The 20897-nt window shown below is 34.6% G+C and overlaps 1 protein-coding gene across 1 annotated transcript in view; it reads left to right on the forward strand.

Moving 5' to 3' along the window:
- The window catches only part of CATSPERE (catsper channel auxiliary subunit epsilon), an 84658-nt gene that overhangs the window by 28065 nt on the left and 35696 nt on the right, over window positions 1-20897 (forward strand). Inside the window, exons 9-12 of the mRNA XM_019730846.2 lie at window positions 1673-2165; window positions 8770-9247; window positions 13485-13927; window positions 19885-19943. Of these exons, the coding sequence (XP_019586405.2) occupies window positions 1673-2165; window positions 8770-9247; window positions 13485-13927; window positions 19885-19943 (1473 nt within the window). The remainder of the gene's footprint in view (window positions 1-1672; window positions 2166-8769; window positions 9248-13484; window positions 13928-19884; window positions 19944-20897) is intronic.

Below are 20897 nucleotides of genomic sequence, written 5' to 3' on the forward strand. Positions count from 1 at the left end.
ATTATATACATAAAAGAAGAATGAGATGCTATAAAATGGGAATCAGGTAAGAAAAAAAACTGAAAAGTGTATAGTCACAATTGAAAAACTAAAAGGTTTGAAAATAAAAATGATAGACATGGAAAATTGAAAAGCTCAGTATGCCCTGGCCAAACCTTGAGTGCTGGGTCCTTCCTGAGCCTTGTAGTTAACCAGTTATCCATTTAAAATAGTCACTGATACGTGGTTGTAATGAGGCTGCATGTATGAGATTATTATACAGCCAGTGGACAATTTAACAAAATGGTACTGGTGATTTAAAAAAAATGTACTTGAAACCAATGTTAGAGTAAATGGTGTCACTTGCAAAATGCGGTAATTGCACTGAGTTTCATGGTGGCATGGTTTAGTGCACAGAAGTTTGGTGACAAGCCTACAATTGTCCCAACATGGGTTCCTCTTGACCTAGCAGGACCTCATTGTGAGTGGGCAGATTACCATCACCACCAAGCCAAGGATGTATTCATTGAGGAAGTAGGAAACTAAAGAAGCATCTATTGACCATCCTACATTACAGCCTGATATCTCCTGGATTGGCCTGCTGAGAAATGCTCCTGAGAACTTTCCACGACTTCTAAGATATATGTGAGAGTGCTTGTTTTCACAAATTCCACTGTATGTCTACTTCAAAAGATAGACCCAGCCCTGTCAAAATTTAGAATACCAAGAAAAAAAGGGAAGATCCCAAAAACTCATGGACAGGCAACCCATTTAAATAACAAGAATGAATATGTCATCTGACTTCTCATTAATAAACCTAAATACAGAAAGACTGGAGAAAATGCCCTCAAAGTTCTGAAGTCTCTACCTAGCTAAATTATCAAGCAAGTCTGTTAAAGATATTTTTGGACATTCAGGGTCTCAAAAAATTTTATGTTCATATATCCTTTGCAGAGAGCTCCTAAAGAATTGTGCTTTAGCAAAACAGAAAATATCAAAGCAGTGGATCCAGTAAATGGTGGAATCAACCCAGAGAATAGTGAAAGGAAATCCTGGGAAACTATTACTAGATTACCTCTGTATTTACCACATGGAAAATGTTATGGAGTGCCATTTTAGCTACCTATTGGAAAACTTAGAAAACTAAACAAATTTTCAAAATAAAATAATTATCAATTCTAGGGAAAATATTATTAATAAATAAATGTATATATATTTAAAAGAAAACATAATCATAGTACATAACTGGCTCAGTAGTAAACAATATTTACATAGTAATAACAATATAATTAATCACTATAGATTTAGCTAAACACTGACATTAATTTGAGAGAAAAGATATATTAGTAGATATAGTTCATGAGAGATACATCTTCATCTGTCATCTAAAAAGCCAATAGATAATGCATAAAAATTATATATTAACAGAGCTCTATAGGAATATTTGAGAATATGAAGACACATTGCATAAGAAAATTAAGAGTCAATATTGTTCTCCTTTGGGAACAAGAGTGAAGAATGAGGAGAAATGGGGCAGTGGTAGCATTTTAATACTATTTGATTTATTTTACCCAGATTTATGTTGATAAAAAAAAAAAAACTTAAAGATGATAAATGCCAGCACTGTGAAAGACAGATGAGAGAAGAGAAAGAGACCATTTTATTCATACATGTTCTATTTTTCGCTTCTTAGGACCTGGCAAATCTCAATGCCAATGTCAGTAGAAGATATAATAAAGGAGATCAAAGGATATAAAGTGGCTTTTCAAGATTGCTTTATTGCAGATTTTCTTTTAGTGCTGGCTTTTCCTTTGTCGACAATACCCGAGATGCCTGGCTTTTTACCAATCTCGTCACCACGTGGTAGTCAGTTAATGTCAGACTGGCTTGCTTGTCTTGCTTCCTCTGCTATTGTGGTAGCCGATATGGAGACCTTTCAATCAAACGATTCATTTCGTACTTGGAGCAGAATCAGAGTGCCTCCAAACATTCTGACTGATGACGAAAGACACAGTGTGTCTGATGTGAACCTATCCTATAATGGAGTATTTTTTCTAATAAAAGGTACTCTTTACCTAAAAAATGTTACCACATTTACAAGACTGGGCAGCAATGAAAACCTTCCTGAAGGTGGAATTATTGGCATTGCATCAAGAAAATGGTGTTGGTTAAAATATTTATTGAAGGTTAGTAAAATAATATATATATATTAGTATATATATATATGTATATATACATACATGTATGCTTATTACACCTACACATTTAGATATACTTACCATACCATTTAATTCAGTGATATATATAACAGTCTATATTATGCAGCTTTCTGCAGTTATTTTATTTATGATTATAAATAGATCTGTCTTCCTGACCTAACTTCTCAGAGACCTCTTTACAGAGCTGCTCCTCCAACAAAAGAGAATAAAATGAATCTTATATATTATTACGTAGAGTCATTTAGTCATATTATGGGAGTTTTGTTTTACCTTGACATTGGCAAAAGATCAAAACAATTCTTTTCCCCAAAGACTCCATGTGTTCTCAACAATTAATTAACTCTTATTTCTGACAATTTCATGAATAAGATATCCTTAAGCTACAGCATTACAAAACATCTAAAGTGCTGCATAAAAAATTTAAACCTTCTTTTTAGCACATAGCTGGTCTTATGTGGAAGTAAGGGAAATTCTGAGATGAGAGAGGGCATCCTGGGGCACTAATCCAGAGACATAAGCAAATTCCAAAATCTCAGCTGCCTGGAGCCCATGTGCTGATCCCAGATGTTTAGACCTCTGGTACTTGAAAACAAAGCCTTGGACCTGAACAAGATAGGGCATCTCATAATTTCTTGAGTAAAACAAGCACCTTCAAAAATTTCCCAACATAATTAAATCTATCTCAGCTTTAACTCATAGATAGTGAGAAAAGGTCTATCTTTAGAACTCATGATCAGATGCCAACCCATATGCACTTTGGGGCACAAATACCTATGTGGTTAAAAACAAACAAACAAAAAAATAATAATTAAGCCTGGTGCCAAGCAGAAGCGAATACAAATTCTTTCCAGAGGAATAAACCCTAAAGTCAGGTTTTGAAATAACATTCTGACAAAATTGAACTCACGTTCAAAAATGTCAAAGCATATGAAGAAACAAGATGCCATAGAAGTCAGCAGAAACAACAAAAAGCAGAATCATTCCTACAAGGATATCAGCTATTGGGATTGACAGATATAAAATATCCTTATGAGATTTAAATAAATGGAAAAGAAAATGGAAATCATAAGGGGAAAAGATAATCTATCAAACCAAGGCAACTAGTAAAACTAAAAGTAAGGAAGTCATTACTATAAAATTTAGGATAGTGGTTATCCTGGAAAGGAAAGATGTAATGATTGGGAGAGATCATGGGTGGTATTTGGGAATTCTGACAATATTCTATTTCTTAATCTGCATAGTCATTACACAGCCTTCTACTTTGTGATAAATCTTTTAATGCCATATGTTTCCTATTTGGTCTATTGTATGCGAATTACGTGGGGTTTTTTTTAATTTTATGTGTAAAGATAAATGTTAAAATACTATATTTCGTGTAATAAATGTAGATAAAACTAGTAATTGAAATATTAAATTCAATGGAAAGCTTAAATAGAAGGTTGGATACAAGAAAAATTACTAGTGCATTGTAAATTAGATAAGAAAAAATTAAAATGAAAAATGAGAGAAAAAGTTGTGGAAAACAAACAACAATAAAACAGGGTAAGAGGGATGAGAGAATGGAAAAGAGGAGACACAACATATATCCAACCAGAAATCCAAAATAAAAGATTAGAGAGAATGGGAAAGAGCTGAGAAGTTTTCAGACTTAAAGACAGATATTAATCCTTAATCCTGAAATACTAATAAATTCCAGTTGATATAGGGAAAAAGAAAACCCACTTAGACACAACTTAATGAAATTGTAGGGTATCAAAGACTAATGAGACATTAAAAGTATTCAAACAGAAAAGACTAATTGTAAACAAAGACAATAAAACAATTAGGATCAACAGAGATGACAGTGAAATACTGAAATAACTGAAATAAAGTGAATGTCAACCTAAAATTATATATATCCAATGAAACTATCCTCTAGAACAAGAATTTTAAAAATTATTTTGAGAATCAAAACCAGAGATTTTAGAATATAAATAGAATAGCTACAGTAACAATTTATTAAACTTTCTCAATGGCAGAATGGAGATGGCATGACAGAGGAAACAGTTAATAAGACGGAAGTTACATCGATAGAAATTTTCTAATCTAAATAGTACAAAAAGTTATCAAAATTGAAGCAAAACTCACAAACCTGTGGGACAATACCAAACGGTTTAACATTCATATCACTGGAGTCCAAGAAAGAGAGGAGAAAGTGTATAATGTAGAAAAAAAAAAATCTGGATATATAATGATGAGAAACTTCCCATGTTGGGCAGAAAATATAAATTTATGAACCATGAAGCTCAACAAACTCCAAACAAAATAATTGCAAAGAAATTCATAAACTACTGAAAACCAAAAGGGGAAAAAAGCTTGAAAGCAACAAGATAAAAATGACATCATATATAGGAGCACAGTGACTCAAGTGATGGTATATTTCCCATCAGGAGCCACAGGTGACAGAAGGCAATGAAGCAATATTATTAAAGTCCTGAAAGAAAAAAAATAAAAGATCAACCTAGAATTCTATTTCCAGACAAGAATGTGTTTCAGGAATTAAGGAGAAATAAAGACATTCTTAGATAAAGGAAAATAAGAGAATTTTTTACCAACAGACCTGCTCTAAAAGAAATAAATGCCTAATGAGGCTTATCAGGTGGAAGAGAAATGGAAAATTTAAAACTTCAGGAGTGAATAAAAACAACAGGAAAGGTGGGCATGTAGGTATAATAGATTTTTATACCCTTAAGTGCCTTAAAATATGTATGACAGGTAATAGCAAAACTTAAAACATATAACACTTTCTGGTGGGAGTTTTAATTTATGTTTATATAATATGACAATTACAACATAAATGAGGTAAAGGAACCTATGGGGTAGTGAGATTTCTTCATTCCACTTGAAATATTAGTTTTAATTCTAAGTAGGCTGTAAAGAGTTTAAAAACCCAACAGATAAATAAAAATGGAATACTGAAACTGTTTTTTCCAAATAATCCAAAAGCAGGCAGGAAAGGGAACCAGAGAGACATAAGCCAGAGGATACAAACAAACCAATAAAATATCAGAGCTGAGTAGACACATGTCAATAATTTCATTAAATGTAAATGACCTAAAACACTAATTAAAAAGCACAGATTGTCATGTTGGATTTTTTTAAATACCAAGTTGTATGCTTTCTATAGTAAGTCCACTTTAAATATAAAGATGTAGTTGGATTAAAAGTAATACATTGAAAAAGTATATACCATCAAACACTAATTAAAAGAAAGCTGGAGTCACTTTATTAATATCAGACAAACTAGGAAAACAATCAGGAACAAAAAAGGCATTAATATAATGATAAAAGTGTCAATGCATCAAGAAGACATAACAATCCTAAATACGTATGCACCTAACAACCAAGTTTCAAAATACATGAACCAAAATTAATTAAATGGAATAAAGAAATAGATAAATCCAAAAATTTATTGGAAGATTTTTACACTCCTGTTTCAGTAATAGATAAAAATAAGTAGAAAGAAGATCAGCAAGGATGTACAAGAATAAACAACATAATGGGTCAGAAAAACTATCACCCATCAGTGTAAACCAGACTGCCACCTTTTTGTAAATAGTTTCATTGGAACACAGTCATGCTCATTTGTTTATGTATATTATCTCTAGATGCCTTTGCACTATAGCAGCACTAATGAAAATTTACGATAGAGACTATGTTGCCGCTCATGCCACGTGGCCTCCGGCAGGGCACAGGCTATGGCTGAATGTCTTCCAGGAGGCCCAGATCTGGCATGCCCGGTAGCCAGCTTCAAACAGAGCCAGAACATCACCCAGCAACCTGCAAGGATGACAAACCCAAAGGGCAGACTGGGCAGGTACCACAGCCCCGCTAAATGAATCCTTTTCCATAGAGTCAGCATAGCACAGCAACTCCTCCACTGTAGTAATGACCCGTTCTTACAACCAATCAGCCTGAGGGTCAACCCCTCCCATTGATGTGCAAACAGTAACTAAGGCTCAACTATAACAAGGACACACACAACCCACACAAGGGACACGCCTGCAGCACCTGGCTCAGGTGACCAGAGAGACTGTGCCACTGGACCCCACAGGACTCGTACTACATAGGCCACGGTACTAAGACTGGGAGGCATAGCAGCCACACCTAATACATAGAAACAAACACAGGGAGGCAGCCAAAATGGGGAAACAAAGAAACATGTCCCAAATAAAAGAACAAAGTTCTAGAAAAATAACTAAACAAAATGGAGACAAGCAATCTACCAGATACAGAGTCCAAAACACTGGTTATAAAGATGCTCAGTGATCTCAGGGAGAACTTCAACAAAGAGATAGGAAACATAAAAATGGAGCTAGAAACAATAAAAAAGAATTAAACAATAAAGCCAGAATTAAAGAATGTAATAACGGAAATACATTAGAGGGAATCAACAGATTAGATAAATCAGAGGATCGAATCAGCAATTTAGAAGAGAAGGTGGGGCCGGCCCGGTGGCTCAGGCAGTTAGAGTTCTATGCTCCTAACTCCGAAGGCTGCCGGTTCGATTCCCACATGGGCCAGTGGGCTCTCAACCACAAGGTTGCCAGTTCAATTCCTTGAGTCCCGCAAGGGATGGTGGGCAGCGCCCCCTGCAACTAAGATTAAACACAGCACCTTGAGCTGAGAGGCCGCTGAGCTCCCGGATGGCTCAGTTGGTTGGAGCGCGTCCTCTCAACCACAACGTTGCCAGTTCGACTCCCGCAGGGGATGGTGGGCTGTGCCCCCTGCAACTAGCAACGGCAACTGGACCTGGAGCTGAGCTGCGCCCTCCACAACTAAGACTGAAAGGACAACAACTTGACTTGGAAAAAAAAAAGAAAGAAGAGAAGGTAGCAGAAAATACCCAATCAGAACAGCAAAATGAGGAAAGAATCCAAAAAAATGAGGACAGTTGAAGGGGTCTCTGGGACAACATGAAGTGTACCAACATTCACATCATAGGAATATCAGGAGAAGAGAGAGAGCAAAGAATTGAAAACCTATTAGAAGAAATAATGACAGAAAGCTACCCTAACCTGGCAAAAAGATAACATGGCTGAATGGATAAGAAAACAAGACTCTTACATATCCTGCCTACAAGAGACTCACTTCAGATTGTAACTGGACAGAAAATGATATTTCATGAAAATGGAAACAAACAAACAAACAAAAGCAGAGGTAGCAATACTTATATTAGACAAAATAGTCTTTAAAACAAAGACTAGAACAAGAGACAAAGAAGGACTCAGTAAACACACTTCAGGGTATTTGTCCAAAGAAACCCAAAATGCTACTTCAAGGGGACATGTGTATCCATATGTTCATTGCAGCATTGTTTACAATGGCCGACATGTGGAGGCAGCCTTGGTGTCCATTGATAGATGAATGGATAAAGAGGAGGTGGTATGTATATGCAATGGAATATCACTCAGCCATGGAAGGAAATGGGTTCTTGATATCTGTGGTGGTATAGCTAGACCTGGAGTGTATTGTGCTGAGTGGAGTATGTCAGGCAGATGCAATGTGATTTTGCTTATATGTGGAATCTAAAGAACAAAATAAACAAACAAGACAGAAATAAACTTATGAAGAACATTTTGATGGTTGCCAGATGGGAGAGGGGTTGGGGAAGCGAGTGAAAAAGAGGAAGGGATTAAGAAGTAAAAATTTGTTGATACATAGTAGTTATGGGGATGTAGGGTATAGCATAAGGAATACAGTCAATAATACTTTAATAACTATATATGGTGTCAGATGGGTACTAGATTTATTGGCATGATATATGGGAGAAAGGTTGGGTGGCAGGGTGAAAAAGGTGAAGGGATTAAGAAGTAGACATTGGCAGTTACAAAATAGTCATTGGGATGTAAAGTAAAGCATAGGGAATATGGTCAATAATATAGTAATAACTACGAGATGTTACATTTTAAATAAAAATCTCTAAGAATTAGAAACAGCTGGGGAAGGGAGACAGAGGAGAAGGAGGACCTTGGCTCTCTAAATGAAATTAGACCCATTGAATTTCAGACATAGCTGTCTCTGAATGGCCTTTTTCTCTAATAGATTGTGCCATAAAAAGGTAGTATTGATTTGATTAAGGTTTTAAGGTCTCTCTTCTTTCTATCTAATATTTAAGGAATCTGGAATTCCAAAAAATTATTTAACTTCTGAAGTGTCCTTATATCTTGACCTTAGTAAACATCAAGTTCAAAGGAGTATTCCTGGATAAAGAGAATAAATACATAAGAAAAGAGAAGGCTGATGCTCTTTGAGGATTTAAAAGTGAATTAAGATTAATTATTTCTACTGATAGAAACAGTATGTAAAAGAATAAAATTACTGAAAAAAAACCTTACTTTTATGGTTATATGTAATATGACATACTTCTATGTCATGTATTTCTATGCCTGAAGTTTTATTCGGAAATATACTAAAAATTAAATCTTAGTAGTTACTGTTTTATTTTTAGATGTAGCAAGTTAGAAGACAGAAATTGTTAGGACTGTCCCTAAAATCAAAGATTTTCTAATTAATTTCAATTTTGTCACAGGATACCGAAAGAAGAAGTACCATGGCAGTCTGGACAAGAAATGAAGTTTATCTTGGATATACTCCTCATAACTTTGTCAAAATAATGACTACTAAAAAACTGGGGAAAATTCTAAATATATCACCAGCTGCTACTCTGACTATACACAATGTTGAGTATACAGGCCACCCTTTGGAACTCGCCTTGTTATTAAACTACTGCATTACATGTAATGTTGTTAAAAAAATTTACCTCGTGATATATAACGAAGATACAAAACAGTTGGTGCACCAAGACTTTGCATTAACTGTCACAACTGACAGTTTTATAATCCCACAGTTTTTATATTCAGCACTGCCACAATTAATACTATGGGACAAACACAGGATCTACTATTGTTATCACAATTTCACTGATATTGGAGTTTTACAAACACCTACAGAATCTGGAAATCTATCAAGATTATCACATGACAGCATTATTCACGATGTTTTTATAGGTGAGATGCTCTCATTCTGCAAAAATTACTCTAGATTTCATAATAGACATATTTCTTAAGAAGATGTAATAATTTTAAATGCACAAACATACGATGCTTTTGATAGGTCTATGTGCACTTCTTACCACCTAAATATGGATATCAAATTCTACTAATGCTAATTATGGTCTCACATAGCAAAATGGCAAACTCAGGGATTTTTTTTCAGGGTTCATTTTGGTCAATCAGCAGATACCATCTAAGCAAGTTACGTACGCATTTTCAGTGTAGGAAGCAATAAGGTGTTGTATTAGTTTCCTAGGGCTCCTGTAACAAAATACCACAAACTGGGTATTTAGTTAGTTTTAGTTAGTTAGTTAGTTAGTTAGTTAGTTAGTTAGTTACGTAGTTATTTATTTGTTAGGCATTTACATAATTTACACAGTGATCCCACCGATTATTCTAGCATCCCCCTGGCATTCTTGCAACATTATTGACTATATTCTCTATGCTGTACTTTACATTGCCATGACTATTTTGTAACTACCAATTTGTATTTCTTAATCCCTTCACCTTTTTCACCCAGCTCCCAACCCCCCTCCCCTCTGGCAACCATTAGTTTGTTCTCTGTATCAATGAGTCTGTTTCTGTTCTGTTTGTTCATTTATTTTGGTCTTTAGATTCCACATGTATGTCATATCATACGGTATTTGTCTTTCTCTGACTTATTTCACTTATCATCAAACCACTCTTATTAAGCAACCCTTACCCCACAGATCTGAAATGCCACCTTTATTATGTATTCATTCCTCATGTTAACTGGGTTCAGTTTCTAGGCCATTTTGTTTCACTCATCTATCTGCTCTACATTATTTTGATTACTGTAGCCTTAATCACCTAACACATTTACTTATTTTCATGTTTATTGGCTGCCTTTCCTGGAGGGAATAGAAGCTACACAAGAGAAGGATCTTTCTGTTTTTTGTTTTGTTTTGTTTTTATTAATGTCTCCCTGCCAAGTGTCTAGGAAGTGTAGCCATAGTAGACAGTCAGTAATACTTACTGAATAAATGATTGCATATTTGCAATATTAGGTCTTCCCAACCACAAATGTTGTATTTCTCCCTTATTTTTATTTTCTGTGATTGGTCTATTCAAATCTTTCATCTCTCTTGAGTCAATTTTAAAAGTTTGTATTTTCCTAGAAAATTATTTTATTGAGATTTTTAATTTATTAGCAACGGTTTTAAATCACATTTTAATCTTTAAATTTCTCACATATTTGTAATTGTATATTTTCTCATTTATAATGATGTTTGAGCCCCATCCTTTGTTAATTTGGCTTGCAAGATATTGTTTATGATCTTGGGGGATTTTTGTTTTTGTTTTCTTTTCCTTTAAAAAGGACTCAATTGTATTCTTCAAATTTACTTCCTTTTTTCATTATTTTGTCATCGATTCTTCACTTCTCCTTTCTTTTTGTACCTTTGATGTTCTGTTGCCTACTTCTTAAATTAAATTAGTTCATTTATTTTCAGTCTTTCTTGTTGTCTAAGCATTTAAAGCTATGAATAAGCATAAGGCTATGAATTTTTCTCTGTGTGGCTTTAGCTGCATCCCACAAACTATTATATATAGTATTCTTATTCTCATTATTTTTTAAATCATTCCTAATTTTCATCTTAACTTCATATTTAATCCAAAGTTCATTTAATAATGTTTTTAATGAGCAGTATGATTGGCAAAAGAGAGGGTGATGGAAAGCATACAAAAAAGGGCATCTAACCCAGATTTATGAGATCAGAAAAATCAGCATGGATTAAATGACTTCTAAACTGAAACTAGGGGGAGAAAATATATTAGAAAATTTAGATCACTAGACGGGATAGCGGATTGAGGTAGCAAAGACCTGGAGGTGGGAGAGAACAAGGCAACTTTGTAGAACTGAAATTAGTTCAGAATAACTAGAGAACAGAGTGTGAAGCAAAAAGTAGTAAGAGATAAGATTGTTTAATGAAAACAGGGATCATATCACGAAACGACTTGGACATTCTATAAAAGCCAAAAACAATGTATTTTTTGTGATGTTTTATATTTTATCTCTCATCATACTACATATCTTACAATTACTTTATTCATTCGACAGAGATATATTTTATTATGTCATCCACACACAGTTTTCTCTCCTTCCACCTTGTGAAATTTCTAGAAACACACACAAAGCACAATAGGCCAAGGATTTGGTAAGCCTGGATGGCTTTATTGCCAAAAGCAAACAAAACAAAATGGAATGCAGAAAGAAATCTAAGTTATATGAGAAAATTTCCTAGTCACTGTATTGCCCAAATCACTGTGGCACCGTAGTTCTGCCTCACAACATGGCAAAACTTGAAGGGTTACTGACATGAAAACACTGGTGTTTGATTTCCAGTGTGTGTTGCCCCAGCATTAAAGGCATTTTACCTTTGCAGTTTTACTAATATATTCTGAAAAATATTTCAAGCTTCGTATTAATCTTACCTGTCAGTGTAACAATTTCATGAGCATTATTATATTGTCAAATTCCTACTGGTATTATAGCCATAGGGAGCTTAACTATAAGGAAAGGTATGTTGACACCAATACCTTATTAAAATATTCTGATCCTAAAAATATTGGCATTTCTCATTTAGGAGTTTAATTACAATTAAAGAAAGTATACCCCTAGAAGCTGTACACAAAGTATGTTGTATCTGGAAAGAAAGCTGTGAAATCAACTAGTTTAACTGTTAATTTTACAGATATGGCTCTAGAACCAAAGAGGTTAAGAGACGTATTATCTATGAACCTCTATGACTTAAGCGTAATACTGTATTAAGAGAAGAAAATTTATTATTATTTACAGAGTGAATCTGACGAGGTGTCAATTCTACCCCTATTCCTTCATCCCAATTGTATTCTTCTGCTAGAGCTACCATAACAAAATACCACAGACTAGGAGGCTTAAACAATAGAAATTTATTTTCTCATGTTTCTGGAGGCTAGATGTCAAGATCAAAGTGTCATCAAGGTTGCTTTCTGGTGAGGACTCTCTTCCTGGCTTCGAGACGACAGCCACCTTCTTACTGTGTCCTCACATAGCCCTTCCTCTGTGTGCATGGAGAGAGAGAGAGAGAGAGAGAGAGAGAGAGAGAGAGAGAGAGAGAGAGAGAGATCTGGTGTCTTTTCTTCCTCCTCTTATAAGGACACTAGTTCATGTTGGATTAGGGTCCCACCCTTATGACTTCATTTAACTTTAATTACCTCTTTAAAGACTCTACCTCCACATACAGTCACAATGGGAGTTAGGGCTTCAACATATGCATTTTGGGGGGACGTAATTTAGTCTGAGATGTTGCCAGAGGCTCACAGGGATGTCCAAGAGAGGACTCAACCTGGAGCAGCAGTAACCAGGTTCTTATCTCTGCTCAAGAAAGAATTCAAGAGAAAAACAGATGTAGGATAATGCAGGGAGTTTATTAAAGTGAAAGTATACACTTGAGATGGAAGTGCAGGTGAACTCAAAGACTGAGTCACCCTGAGGAAGCCCTGATCAGGGCTTTTTATACCTCCAGGGTCAGGACTTGGGGATGTGACATTGGTGTGGCTCATCTGTCTCCTCCCAGTAGGTGGTACCCTCAGTTTCATACTCTTGATCTCAGGAACTGTCATGGTATTGGGTGCATGACGGGAGTCGCAGTAACTGCAATGTAAATGACCTTATAATTAGTTAAAGGTCAGGTCCCAGTCATGGATACTGCTCCTGCCAGATTAAACTTGTTCTTGTTTTTCTCTAGCCACAGGTGCCGGATACAGTTTCTTGTGAAAATGTAACTAGGGAGTTGCCTCATATTGTATCTGGAGGCGGAGATCCGTTTCCTAGGCTACTTATCCTGCCTCAATAACACAACGCTTCCTAATAATGCCATTCCTGTCATGCTCATTATTTAACACACTCACTCTTTTTTCTCTGTAAATGATGTGATATATAAATGTGACACAGTGAATGCAAGGAGAAAAGTATCCAGGGGGGGAAAAAAACTGCTCTACTTGGAAGCAGAAGAGAAGTTATCCAGCATTGTGTAAAGTTGTAGGTTTGTGCCTCTGCACTCTAATTTTCTCAAAGTACATAAATACTCCGTCATTATAAAAGAAATTATTTTGGTTAAAAGTGCACTTAAATAAAGCAGCATGGATTTATGGTTATTTAGAATAACACACTTTTGTCCTTTTTTTCCAGATTATTATGGAAATATTTTGGTAAAAATGGAAAATAATATAATGTTTTATTTCAAGATTAATATTAGAGATGCAACAAAGCTACATTTATGGACAAATAATGTAACAAAATCAGCAATTTTCTTGCATACATCTGCTGAAATATATATCTTAAATGTTTTTGACAATGGCACAATACATATACAGGACTATCCCATAAGACTGGAAGCACAAAGTGTAACTTTCAAAACAAACGAAAAATGCCCCTTCATGGCATTTTATCATAATGCTTCTCATGTTTATCACCTTTTGGACAAGGGAGAGAACCTATCAGTTTGGGTTCAAATAGTCTATCCAGAAAATATCGGTCTGTATATGATTGTGGAATCATATGGCCCAAAAATATTAGAAGAGAAAAATTATATTTACTACGAAATTGCCTTAGGATACTGCACTAAAACTATGGTAAGTTAATATTTTAAAATTTATTATTTTGATTTTAATAAATTGAAAAGTATTAACATTTTTTAAAAACAGATTTCCCTTCTAGGCCTGGAAACCATTGAGAAATATACATGCTTTTAATAAATAATAATAGGACAAGCCATTATTAATTCCTGAGCCACAATTTTCACTCTCAATATCCAAGAACTCTTTCCCACCTAAAATACATTTCTGCAAAACTCTGACTGTTAATTCTATTATTTGCTTCCTTTTCTTTTTCCAATGCCTGGCTTTTCTGGAGAGTTCTATCTACTGTCTATTGTAGTATAACACCACCCCAAAACCTAATTGTCTCAAACAATAACCAAGTCTGTGAGTCAACAATTTGGGTTGTGCATATCTGGGCATTTCAGTGGGTTTCATCTGGGTTCATTCATGAGGCTGTGGTCATCTGGTGGCTTGTCTGGGGCAGTATGACTTAAGATGGCCTCATTCACATGTCAAGTGGTTGCTGCAAGCACTGGCTTGTTAGTATAAGGGGCTTCAGCTGGAGCACTTGTCTCTGTTCCATGTGGTTTCTATCCTCCAGACTAGACATGACTTCTTTGCACAGCAGTCTCAGGGCAACGTTCCAAGAGGGTGAGAGCAGAAATCACAAGGCCTCTTGGGACCTAGATTTGACCTCATTCTAGTCATCAATGCAATTCACAAGACCAGCCCAAATTAACAGGATGGGGAAATAGACTCTGCTTCTTGATGGAAGAACAGCCAATGTATACTGTAAAAGGACATGCATATAGGAATGGGAGGAATAATTGCAGTCATCTTTGCAAAAATTCTATCACAATAGGTGTTACGTGTACTGGGTATATTGCTTTGTGTACTACTTTTCCAATTACTATTATAGCATAAGCATTTTACGTGTTACTAAAATGTCTTCCCAAATATTGTGTATTGTATTCCCCACTTCTTTTACCGAACTCAAGGTGTTCACTGCTTGGGGTATTCTATTCAAGAATAAGTCATGGTTGTCATTAGGTAGTTTTATTCACTGGTAGCAAGTAAAGGAGACAGAGGATTCACAGCCAGTGCTCTGTCTCCCTAAAAGGAGGCTTAGCTATTGCTTATATACATTATTTGGTTACTTATATGTTGATTTGTTCTTTGCAATTGGCTACACTTATCTGGTTGTTTCCTGTCAAGTTCATCCTGTTTACAGCTACATCTGCAGAACGCTATGCTACATTTTAATCCTTCAGCAAGAAGAGCATTTAGTTACAACCACCCAGACCTTGAAACCCTTGCCTTATCTAACACTTCCTCTTCTAGGCCCACCTTCCTTAAGCTTAGGGGGCCTCTTAACTGATACAAAGGCATGAAAGTTTTCAGGTAATTTCAAAGTCGGTTGATGCTGAGAATCATAAAAATTGAAACCGATATATGTGAAACATTTTACTTTAACGTAAATAAATGAATATACATTCATTAGTCAATCTTTTAATACAGGACCACAGACTTTTGTTTGTGTGTTTGTTTTTAAATAAGTCCACTTAGGGAGTTCCTCAGCTCCTTTCTTGTATAACCTTATTCATGATATTATCGTTCCTGAGTTCCCATTTCAGTCTCTTTAAAATAGAGGGGGGAAAACTTAAAGACACTTAAAACAACCAAAGTTCTAGATTTTCACAATTTGTTTCAGTCTTTTACTGTGATCTTTCTCACACCTAATTCAGCAATTTCTTTAGTGGGTTGCTTTATCAAAATTTTCCAAAGCAACTTATGTCTCAGGAAAACAGTACTCCCTTTTTACACGCATACACTCATATTTCATTAGTCCATAGCATTTAATTCCACAATTACAATAATAATGCAATGCAGCATTAACAGGTATGGAAACAAATAAAGCTGATATAGATTTGCATACAGTGACATGGATAGATCTTAAAACAGTATTGAGTGAAAAATAGTGTTCAGTGATTAAGAGGCTGAGGTATATCATGCTTGTTTGATATATGTTATTGAGTATCTTTGTATCCTTGTAAAATGAATAATACTTGTTTGATATATGTTACGGGTGCCTGTTATGGGGGAAGGGTATGGGAGAAGAAGATACAGGGGAAAATTGCAATAAATAAAATGAGACAGGATTGATTGTGTTTCAAGAAACAAGGAGTATATTTAATTCACTTTTCTGAAGCTAACATATCCCCTCCTTTCAGAACAAAAACAGAAAAGATTTACACTTTTCCTCAGCCCAAGGAAATTTTCTTTGATTATCTATCCCCGATATGTATATTCGTACACTCTTATAGGCCTCCTTTTTAAGAATTGGATGTATAATGTATGTTTGCCCATTTGAAATTCAGCCCTTCAAATTATAAGTTACCAACCAAAATATAGAAATTACCAAGGACAATGAAAAATTTGTGTGTTTTAATAATATACTGGCTCTATCACTAACTGATGACATTGAGAAGTTTTTAAATCTGTGCCTTAGTTCTCTCATCTAAGTAATGATAAGAATAATTATTATGAGGATTAAATAAATTAATATGTATATATAGGACTTAGATCAGCTGGCACATAGTAAGCACCATATGTGTTACTACCACCATATTTGAATTCTAGGCTCTTTTATTTTTTTAGACTTAACATCTCTGAAATATGCATGAGTCTTACATCCTATGGCATCTTAGATTTGATGAATTATAAGAGTAGTATGCTTTAATAACCTTGTATATAATATAAGTTTGCTTATATCATACAGATTGGGTCACTATAACTTCTCAGGCTAATTATTAGCTAGAATGGCACTAAGAATTATAGCTAATCATTCATTTTTTAAAAAAATTGAATATAACACTCATATACCAAAGTGGATAACTTTCATTTTGAAAAGTTCTTAATGCTACTAGCTACTTTCTTAGTGATATTTAAACCAAAAGTTTTGAAATTTTAAAAATTATTTTTAATATCTTAATTGAGCTAACTCCTTTTCTAAATTGAGATATAATTGACATATCATATGATACTAGTTTCAGGTATATAACATAATGATTTAATATTTGTACATATTGTGAAAAGATCACCAAAACAAGTCTAGTTAACATCCATCAACCCACAGTTACAAATGTTTTTCTTGTGATGATAACTTTTAAGATCTACTCTCTCAGCAACTTTCAAATCTGCAATACAGTATTATGAACTATCGTCATCATGATGTACATTACATCCCCATGATTTATTTATTTTATAACTGAAAGTCTGTACCTTTTGACTGCCTTCACCCATTTCGCCCCCTACACACACACACACACACACACACACACACCTCTGACAATGACCAATCTGTTCTCTGCATTTATGAGTTCATAGGGCTATTTTGGGGTGTTTTTGGTTTTTTAGGTTTTTTGTTTGTCTGTTTCTTAGATTTCGTATATAAATAAAATAATAATGCCCTCAAATTCAGTCTATGTTGTTGCAAATGGCAAGAGTTCCTTCTTTTTGTGGCTGAAAAATAATCCATTGTGTGTATATCACATTTTTTTTTATCCATTTATTCATCTAAAATCAAAGGACACTTGGATGGCATCCATGTCTTAGCTACGATAAATAATACTGCAATGAATGGGGAGGATAAGTATATCTTTTTGAAGTAGTCTTTTTGTTTCCTTCAGATAAATACCCAGAAGTGGATTTGGTGCATCATATGATTTTAATTTTTGAGGAACCTCCATAATGTTTTCCATAGTAGCCCCACCAATTTCCATTCCCACCAACTGTGCACAAGGGTTCCCTTTTCTCCACCTCCTTGCCAATACTTGTTATCTCTTGTCTTTTTGATAATAGCCATTCTAACAGATGTGAGGTAATAGCCCATGATGGTTTTGCTTTGCATTTCTCTGATGATTAGTGATGCTGAGAACCTTTTCATGCACCTGGTAGCCATCTGTATCTCTTTTTTGTAAAACTGTCTCTTCAGATCCTCTCCCCATTTTTTTTCAATTGAAGTTGTTTCTTTTTTTGCTGTTGACTTGTTTGAGTTCCTCATAAATTAGGGATAGTAAACCTTTATCAGATTTATGATTTGCAACTGTATTCTCCAATTCATTAGGTTACCTTTTCATTTTGTTGATGTTTTCTTTGCTGTACACAAGCTCTCTAGTTTGATGCAGTCCCACTTGTTTTACTTTTGCTTTTGTTGCCTTTGCTATAGGTGTTAAATCCAAAAAATCATTGCCAAGACCAATGTCAAAAAGCTAGCCACCTATGTTTACTTTTAGAAGTTTTTAATGATTTTGGAACAGGGCCCGGTTGGGACCCCTACAAAAGAGGCCTTGCAATGTCCCTGTCCCTGGCCTTGCCTCTCCCTGCTCTAGAGCTTAACAGTTGATCAACCCCTTCTCTGTGGTTTGAGCTTGGAATGTCCCCTGTCCCAGTTCTTAAGTTTGGAATATCCCCTACTTTAGATAATTACCCTGAAACTTATGCTTGCTGCCGGATCACAATACTCCATGCTTACTGATCACAATCTTTATGGCCTAGCATTCTTTCCAGGTTACTGTCATCACTGCTCCTGGGTTGATGACCACATTGGAGAGCCACATTGCCAGAGGGGAGGCTCCATGCAGACCCCTGGAACCATCATATGGCCTCTGGAGGAATGCCCCTATTGTCTTTTAAATATACCAGACTGGTCTGAGAATGTGAAGGCAGTTTTTGGAGGTGTTAATCCGCTGCCTTCTCAGACCACCAGTGCTCTGATAATAAATGTTTATTCTATGACCCAACTCCTGTGTCAGGCTATTGGCTGAGCTGTGCAGGCAGCATGAGCCCCAGACTGGTTTGGCCTCCAGTTTCAGTTTAAGGTCTTCCATTCAAGTAACTAATCTTATTTTGAGTTAATTTAATATTTATTCATATATATTTATCTTGAAATATATAAAATTATATGTATATATATTTAGAGAGAGATCAATTTGGTTCTGGCTAATATGTTGTGATGAGAACAAAGATTTTGTGCCTTTGAAAAATCTTAGCAAAAAGTCTTATTTCAGAGACAAAGTTTATTTACACATAAGCTGGATGCTAAGTGATATAACACAAAATATACAATCTTTTGTAATAAACTTGAAGGTTGCCAAGGTCATTACATTAACAATAAATCTAGTTCCATGTTCAAGGAAAAGGACTAATATTAACATATTATATATAAATATGTACAGAGGGTGCCAAAAAAATGTATACACATTTTTAAAAAGGAAAAAAAAACTATTAAAATTGTTATACTCAGTATATACCAAAAACAAGGTATATACTTGAATACAAGTCACGTGTGACTTCTGCAATTACAAGAGGTGCCCAAAGTGGTTACCATCAGTGTAATTTTAATACAGTTTTTTCCTTTCTTAAAATGTGTATACATTTTTTTGGCACCCTCTGTATATAAAACAAAGAACTACCATAAAGTGATTTAAGGAGATGGGGATTGTAATTACAAATATGCCCCAGATGGAATAAAATAGCAAGAACATATGCAAAAAGCAAAGGGACATTTTTAAAAATCACTCAAAAACAACAGAGGAAACGTTCAGGCAAATAATTCCTCAGTCTCAAAAATTACAGACAATATGTTATCTGTAATCATTTAAAACCCTCAAAGAAGAAATAAAAATGTCCAGAGACAAGGTTATTAGAAAACAGAAGAAAGTGTAAAGTTTGATGGCTCAGGATATAAATGAAAAATTAAGATGAGAATATTGCAATAACAAAAGTCAAATGAGGAGGGAGAGAAAAACAATACAAATAAAAGGACTATGATAATATAAAATTAAAAGGAAAATGTGACAAAGTACATGTAACATGTACATAATTAGAGTTTCTGAGATAGAAAAGAAAAATTGGAAAATGTTAAATATATGATTTTTTTTTTTTTTACCTAAAGAAAGAATTTAAAACTTTGTTATCTTCTTTTTCAGAAAATAACGTTTTCTCAGAATGTAAATTATGAGGCAGTGGATGATTACTTCCAGCTGCAGTAAGTATGATTTTTAAAAGAAACTACTCATGTTAAATATGCTATTCAGGCTATTAATTCTGCAGGTATTCTTTTACTTAAGTGGCCTCATATCCTTTTAAATATCTAGATTTAAAATTCCTTAAAATGTCTGGATAGATGTGAAATTAATATTCTGTGTAAAAATTTAGAATACTCCTCGTGATTAAATGGAAATATGACTCATCTGAAGGTTCTCACTCATCCAATTGAAAATGCAAAAAAAATGTGTATATGACATGATACTGTAAGAAAGAGCCCAAAAATTTCCACTAAAAAAATCTATGAGAACTGATAAGTGAATTCAGGAAACCAGCAGGATAAAAAAAATTAATACTCAGAAATTGATTGCATATTTATACACCAATAACGAATTATCAGAAACAGAAATTAAGAAAACAATCCCATTTACAATTGCATCAAAAAAATAAATAAAATACCTAGGAATAAATTTAACCAAGGATGTAAAAGATCTGTACTCAGAAAATTATAAGACATTGAAGAAAGAATCTGAAGAAAATACAAATAATTGGAAGCATATACCATGCTCATGGACAGGAAGAATTAACATTGCTAAAATGTCCGTACTACCCAAAGCAATCTGCAGATTCAATGCAATCCCTATAAAATACCAATAGCATTTTTCACAAAACTAGAACACATAATACTAAAATTTATATGGAACCGCAAAAGATCCCGAATAGCCACAGAAATCTTGACAAAGAAGAACAATGTTGGAGGTATCAAGCTACCTTATATCAACTGTACTAAAAGGCTATAGCAATCAAAACAGCATGATACTGGCATAAAAACAGACACATAGATCAAGGGAACAAATAGAGAGCTCAGAAATAAACCCACGCCTTTATGACAAAGAAGGCAAGAATATAAAATGGGGTAAAGACAGTCTCTTCAATAAATGGTGTTGGGAAAACT

This window comes from Rhinolophus sinicus, linkage group LG12 (assembly GCF_036562045.2).
Source record: "Rhinolophus sinicus isolate RSC01 linkage group LG12, ASM3656204v1, whole genome shotgun sequence".
Taxonomy (NCBI): domain Eukaryota; kingdom Metazoa; phylum Chordata; class Mammalia; order Chiroptera; family Rhinolophidae; genus Rhinolophus; species Rhinolophus sinicus.